We start from the raw sequence: 7,435 nt of genomic DNA, 5'->3' as shown, positions 1-7,435 counted from the left end.
TGCCTTGCTTCACACACACACACACACACACACACACACACACACACACACACACACACACACACACACACACACACACACACACACACACACACACACACACACAGCTGTATGACGCGCATTCTGTGCCAGTGTCGTTTTTGTCAAATTAATCAAAGCTGCTGCACAATTTTCGCAACTTCTCAAGTCTTGTTTTTAGAAAGAATTTACATCGACTTAACTCTGCATTGACATGAATCACTTATTCTGCACTGTACTTGTTTTACAGCTTAGCTCCATGGTTTCATCTGGATGGACTGGAGTTCTGTCCTCACTGAGTCTGAGACTGGGTCAGCATCAAGTGATGTGTTGAGGTACAAAGCACCTTAGAGATACAGTACTGAGACCAATGTGAACAATCATGTATATTGTTACCGGTACAAATCTTATACCCATTACTGTGCAATAACCCTGCAATGACCTCATACTCACTCTAACTGTACTGTACTGCTTTGTACTGTGCTAACACAAACTGTTCTGTACCTGTATTCTTGCTCATCTGTACTGCTGTTGTGAGAGGTAATTTCCCCACTGCGGGACTATTAAAGGTTTTCTTATTCTTATTCTTATTCTTAAATACTATGACCAGTATAAATGCTGCCATTAACTCTACACTGGAACTTGTTCTTCACCAGAATGGGTTAAACTGTTAACTGATGTTCCGCATCCCGGCTGATCCAAAAAACATCCATATGCCATAAATAGTTACATGTAAAAGCAGAATATATGCGCTTGTTTTGCAATAGCTCCTCAAGCACCCATTCAAGGCCCACTAGGATTTCCCACCCCGCAGTGTTAGAGGCTGTTTGTTTCAATCAGAGCATGAAACAGTGTCACGGCAGAAACAACAGGTTGCTCCTCGGTCTCGTTGTGGTTCCTATGAATCAGCTTCGGCTCTCCGCGATCCCACTGAGTCACACAGACTCCGTGGGGACCGGGTCTTTGATGTAGACTGGCTGATCGCAGATCAGATACGTGTGTTTGAGCTCCGTGAAGCCACCCCTCCCTCCCTCTCCCCCTCCCTCTCTCTCCGCCTTTGATCTTCGGGGTTGTCCTGGATCTGCAGCCGCGGCTCCGCGTTGCGCTGGGGCGCAGCGCTGACATGCTGGCGAGCGGAGCGGTGCGGGAATCACGGCAGCTCACCTCTCACCGGGCGCCCGTCGACGCTTAGGAGACGGCACTTCGATCGAGGTAAGAGGAGCCTTTCCTCCGCTTTTGACGCTCAGAGAGGTTACGGTAAACACCGCGGGGCGGTGACACGACACAAACGCACGTCTGGCTTTTCAATAATAATGTGATGTGAAATTACAGGTTACGCGCTCGCAGAGACTCGGCCGCTGTACGCGCATTGTGGTTGTACTTTCGTGGCTGCCTTTGGGTCACGTTCTGAGTTTTTAAAGTTTTTATATGACAAGAACATAAAACGGTCCTCATCGAAGTTGCCTGAAGTCTAACGTGAAAACGGGGGCTGCCACAGCTTCCAGTGGGACTTGAACACATCACCAGTTACTCTATCTGCTGCAGTTTGCACGCGCCCTCGGTTATAGATTTATTATAACAGGATTTGTATTATTACTACTATAACGGAATATTGGCTGGTGGTATCCTGGGACCTGGGTGTGTGTTTCACATGGTGAACAGGGTGGGTGATATATAATACATATAATAGCAGGATTGAGCGATAGTGTTTTAGGAAGCATGTGTGCACGTGTACATTATAAACAGTGCTACACCATCTTCATTAGTGTGTGTGTGTTTTTTTTTTCAGCTGCAAACAAAGAGCACTTCATCAAAATGGTCTGGATGCTTCACTACACCTTTTCCTTCCTAGTGGCTTTGCATTTCATTTGTTCATGTCTGGTGAGTGTTTTATTCGCCTGTAAGCAAATCACAACCGATCAGTGCTGTTTGCAAGCCTGTTTGTTAAAAGTAAAGATATGTTTAATGTTTTGTATCCACTATAATAATGTTCTTTTGATTTTATTTATTTATCTATTTATTTTTTGCTACAGACAGTTGCATTTCTCTATTAGAAGCAGGACTTCACGTCATATGCCAGAACTGCATTGTTTTATTTGTAACACCTACATGTGAAGTTATTATATAACATACAACACATGATTGTGCCAGTGGATAAAAGCATAATTATAGATTTTGGGTGTGTTGTTGCTTTTAATCTGTATGCTGCTGCTTGTCTCATCCTACATGAATCAGACTTGTTTCCAAAAAGGGTCAAACGTGAGGATCGCCTCCTCTTATCTGGAGTATGAAACACGTTGCATACCTCTGCATTCAGCCCGCTTTATCTCGTGCGGATGAATGCGGCGTTGAAATGTAGGAATCCCTAACTTTCACCAAATGACTGTCCCTCTCAGATTCCTGCGGGAGCCGAGGAGCCGAGCAGACAATGCCGAGAGCAGGAGTACAAGGACCGCTCTGGGAACTGTAAACCCTGCAAGCAGTGTGATGCGGGACAGGAGCTTTCAAAGGTCGGAGCCGCTCTTTGCGCCTTTAAGCCAATCTGTGCCGTGTTCTTTTAACTTACTTATGTGGGACAAGGAAAATATAGCAACAAAAGAGATCCACTGGGTCAGAATCAACTTCCTTTTGCACCAATGTTTAGAAAAGTGTATCTTATCCAGGGAACAAACATAATTTATTACTTCCTCTCTTTCATGCACTGAACAGCCAAGCCGTTATTCACTTTCGTAGAACGCCGACCCTTCTTTAATCAGTCACACCCATACTTTTGACCTTCAGCGGCTGAATGGCTCCCATTGTTTTTCTCCCGTGGCACCCAGTCCAACTTATTGTCTCCACTGTTTGAAGCAAGCCATGCCTAAGCTTGCTGCTCTGTCGGCTGGGTGTACAGTTTTTTCCAGCGCCTTAGCCGCAGCTTTTTGTGTGCTTTGTACAAACAGGCCTCTATGGTGTCAGTTGGAGTTGGTAAGCAAAGGCTTTCCTCTCTGGCAACAGCCGCGGCGTGCAGCCTCTTTTGCAAGCGTGGGCGCGGACAGCCAGAAGTGACGATGAGTTTGTGGGAAACCTGTTGGATTCGCGGTCCGACAAAGGAAATCAGCTACCGCCATGAGGCAAAAGGGAGAAAAATTAATACACACACATATTGAGATCATACCGTGTCCCAAACAAAGGCCGGACCGCTGCAGGCAAATCAACATGATTTTACATGCTTCTTGAAACTGCAAGAAAGTAAGAAATTCAATACTAAGTTTCAATTAGTTTTATCGCACTATAAATGTAAAATGTATGCATTTGCCTAATAAAAATACATATTAGCCTTATTTTGCAAATCAAAAGGCTGGTGAATGGACTTTAGCTGGGTTTACACTTTGCTACATCTTTAGGTTCTGCTGAAAAAACCCTGGATCACCCCTGACATCTGTTGCACACATGCATTCAAGCCCGGGTGCCTTTAATCTTATTGCACACAGACATGCACTCTGTGCCTGGTTCTATGCTTCAGTGGTCCTCTGCCAGCCCCACAGGCATGAATGCTGCTCGCCACCCTGGGGTCTTAGTTAATAATTGGCCGCCTCATTCTTTCTGTGAAGGTAGCGGGGCGCCGGCTCGCAGCGGAGGCCGAGGCCGGCGCTCGCAGAAAGTTTCCCCGGGAAACGACTTGTGATCCGAGCGCCGTGTTGCTAAGACGGCCTGTTTGTGTTTTAAGAGGCAGGACTGACTGTTGGGAGGGAAACAGACTTTTGGAGTCCCTCTGTGCAGCTGCCATAGAGATCCCAGAGGAATGTGGCCCAGTTTGCTCTGGAGGTTTGCCTCTGGAAGCTGCTCTAAGGCAGACTGACAAACATCAATTAGTCCTTCCACGCTGACTGTAGCTAAAAGAACCACCCACACAGAGGGAACATCCATGAAAGCAACGTGTTCCTTTTCAGCCTGACGCATCTGCTCTCAGGTTTTCATTCGCGGTGGCTGCTGCGTCCCGAGTGTCGAGTCACGCGTGAAGAAGCAGAGAGGAAGTCCTTCCCAGTGGACGCTGGGCAACAGCCAGTGGCGACACAAGAAAAGACAAGAACACAACTTTTGTGTGTCAACGTCTTACAGCGAGAGTGTAACATTTCCTTTGGCCGCGCTTCTGCAAACTTCGCCCGGACGCTGTTGGCGCAATGACGAGACAGAGTCGGGATCAAAACCAAAGTGGGCAGTCGCTCGTCGTGCGTGTGACCGGTCGCACTCGGAAACTCGTCTGAAGAAGTGAATGCTTCCAAATGTGACAGAGAATCAGAGTTTCCTCCTCCAGAGGCCAATCTCCTCTCACTAACCTCGCCGTTTTCACTGTTGTTTCATTAACTGATCATATGACGCCCCCCCCCCCCCCTCCTCCTCCTCCTTGTGATTCCCTCTTAATCTCAGAAATATCTGTGCGTCTGAACACGCCTCAGGTTCCAGCCACCCCCTCTCTCCTTTCCACGCTGCTGTTATGTTTGGCAGTCGCGCTCGAGCTAGATTTGGAGACAGGACCGGGACGTTGAGCATCGTCTTGTGCGGACGGATTCATGGGTTCAGTGGACAGAGTAGAATTTATGCGAGCGATACAGTCTGTAGACTTCCTCCATGACCTTTTCTCCACATCTCCAGGCCTGAGATGATAATTTATAGCTGCATCAGAACGGCTAATATCTAATCTCTGCCAGCAGAAGTACAATACAGTTAACTTGCCTCTGTTTGTTTTTGTGTGTGTATTTTGTGGTATTTATTTTATTTCTGTTTAAACACGCACACACCCTCAAAATACAAGCTTTTGAGGGAGCTTGAACAGATTGAATACCTTTTGTTTTGTTGATACTGGATGCTTAATGGTGACTATGACTTTATGCCTTCACCTTTTTATATAATAATGACTTTTTTTACCACACAGCCTTTGTCTTGGCCGATAGTCAGTGTCTGTTCTACTGAGCTTTGTTAGTGGACATGAAAGGGAGAAGACCACTCCTTGATGTCACGTGCTGCCTGGCTCAGGGGCCAGAGGTTGGCTCCATTGTTTCAGTGCTCTGACCCGCTGGTGTCCACATTATGTGGCATCAGACCCCGTCCCGCCATGTGGCGCTTGTGCCAGTGCCAAACTCAGAGACTCATGAAGCATCTCTGGGCCTCTTTTCCTCACGAGGAAGTGGGTCACAGCGTTGGAACAGTTTTCCTGCCTCGTCCTCTCACCTTTTTTTGCTGCTAATCGCATATCAAGCACCCACTCCCTGCCTCCCACCCTGTGTCTTGCCTTCTTCTGCCCACCCCCCACCTCCACGGTCCTCTGCCCCCTCACTGCGGGAGAGCGAGGCCTTATAGGGAGAGTTCATAACAACAGCTGCAATAGTCCGCGCCCGCTCGCTCCACCTCAGGCCAAGGCTTCAGTGTCAGGCTCACATGTGTTTGGCTGGAAGAGCCGAATTCCTCGTCTTCCAGCTCGACTCCGCGGTGCCATCGCACGCTCACATCTTTGCCTCCGAACTGCCTTTTCATGTGTCGCCAGCCGGCGTCCAAAGCGGCCCCGGCCCCCGGATCGGACGCCCATGCCCACATTCCAGCGAGACTGCGTGCCCCGCGCGGTGAAAGGGGACACGGGCGCGGAGAGAGGTGAGGAGAGGAGCCCCGTTTGAAGCCCAGCTCCGCTTTAATGATATATGAGCGACGCTGGACAACAGGCAGACAGCTGCTGTGGAGCCGGCGACGGATGAAAAATGTGTGACGTCATCCCCTCACTCAGTGCGTACAGTGAGTTCAGCTGCCATTTAAACGTCAACGTGACATAAAGGTCACCGAGTCGGAGATGAGGCGCAGATTCAATTAGTGAGGAGACAAAGCAAGACTAACATTATGATGGAAACCGGCAGCTGGACCAGTAATTAGGGTTAATGCGTTGTTGGCAACTGTGGTGGTTAGTGCTTCCTCCCACAGTTCAAAGACGTTCAGTCAGACTCACTGCAGTTGGTATCTGACTCTCATGACCAACACAAAGGAGCACATTGCATTCGATTTTTTTAAATGGTGAATTACCTGAATCTGAACTCTCACATTCCCGCACCGTGGCTTCGCATTAGATCATTCACGCGGCCGTTGGAAGCGATGCTTTCTAAGTGGCCTTCTCACTGGCCGAGCACAAAGCGCATTCATCTCACGCTCTGCGCACACCGCTCCGTAATCCTTGCCCCCGTCCTGAAGGGCTCCTTTGGCTCGCCGGCCTCTCAATCAATGGGGCACTTACTCAGTCTGCTTCTAGAAGGAGTCACACAAAAACACAGCAATAAACTTGCAATACTACAACAGTGGGTGTCCACGGAGGCCTTTCTCATTCAAATGCATGGCCTTTCTGGGTCCTGCAGCGGAAGGCAGCTCATTCAGAGCGAGAGAGTCAGGGAGATTATTGCCTGTGTACGATGGACTCTCAAAAGAGGCAGGCTATTGTTCCCCTCTGATCCTGTGAGCCAAGATCATTCTTTAATTTCAGACCCCCCTCCGATAGTCCGCATCCAAGCCCCCTTTTCACCAGTCGCACATCATCCCAAAGCACCAACTCCACCTCCTCACCCGGTGCGTTTCTCCCGTTAATCCCCCCAGGAATGCGGCTTTGGTTACGGAGAGGATGCCCGGTGCGTGCCCTGCCGCAGCAGCCGCTTCAAGGAGGACCGCAGCCTGCAGAAGTGCAAGCCCTGTCTGGACTGTGGACTCATCAACCGCTTCCAGAAGGGCAACTGCTCCACCACCAGCAACGCAGTGTGCGGCGACTGCCTGCCGGGGTGAGACACGCTCACACACCTTTCACAGTAAAAGCCTCGAAAAGAGGAGAAACGCGTTAGAACAGCATCTGGCTCATCCCACTTTGTTTACAGCTCTGAGGGTTAAAACTGAATGTTGTGTCTTGATCAGATATTACAGGAAGACTAAATTGAGTGGCTTCCAGGACATGGAGTGCATTCCCTGTGGGGACCCCCCTCCTCCGTACGAGCCTCACTGTAAGCACCTTTCCTTTCTACTGAACCTCCGTTTGACATTTCGCTCAACGTTCCGGTGAACGCGTGACTATTCCTGCGATAGCAAGCATCACCAGCCACAGCAAACTGCCAAAAACTCAGGCGGCGGTGCCATAACAACGCCTGCACACAGCGGGCAAGCCAGCACAAAGTCTGTGGAGTAAACCAGAGGCACGATTTTGTACCGTCCCAATATGCAAATGAAGGCGTGAGGTGTGTGACAGTGTTCACCAGCAGCAGGGCTCACATTCCACCAGGCCACAGAGCCAATTAGCGTCTCTCCCCCGGCCATTAGAAGTGCTTCACCGCCACCCCGTGATATCGGGTTTCCACATAAAACCACCGGGCGCTGAACTTCTACCTTTAATAATTGAGCGTGACTTCCTGATGCAGCT

General features: G+C 49.2%; 1 protein-coding gene across 4 annotated transcripts in view; it reads left to right on the top strand.

Moving 5' to 3' along the window:
• The first annotated feature begins 947 nt into the window (after positions 1–947).
• Positions 948–7,435, top strand: part of tnfrsf19 (tumor necrosis factor receptor superfamily, member 19) — an 11,876-nt gene continuing 5,388 nt past the window's right edge. Inside the window, exons 1-5 of one of the 4 annotated variants that reach the window (XM_055514041.1) lie at positions 948–1,230; positions 1,808–1,899; positions 2,415–2,528; positions 6,628–6,806; positions 6,937–7,022. In XM_055514041.1, the coding sequence (XP_055370016.1) occupies positions 1,834–1,899; positions 2,415–2,528; positions 6,628–6,806; positions 6,937–7,022 (445 nt within the window). In that variant the 5' untranslated portion in view covers positions 948–1,230; positions 1,808–1,833. The remainder of the gene's footprint in view (positions 1,231–1,807; positions 1,900–2,414; positions 2,529–6,627; positions 6,807–6,936; positions 7,023–7,435) is intronic. The other 3 variants (XM_055514040.1, XM_029170921.3, XM_029170922.3) reach the window with 3 other exon arrangements.

The sequence above is a fragment of the Betta splendens genome, chromosome 13 (assembly GCF_900634795.4).
Source record: "Betta splendens chromosome 13, fBetSpl5.4, whole genome shotgun sequence".
In the NCBI taxonomy this organism is placed as follows: Eukaryota; Metazoa; Chordata; class Actinopteri; order Anabantiformes; family Osphronemidae; genus Betta; species Betta splendens.
Note: the sequence above shows the minus strand (reverse complement) of the source record. Positions and strands in the feature narration are given on the sequence as shown.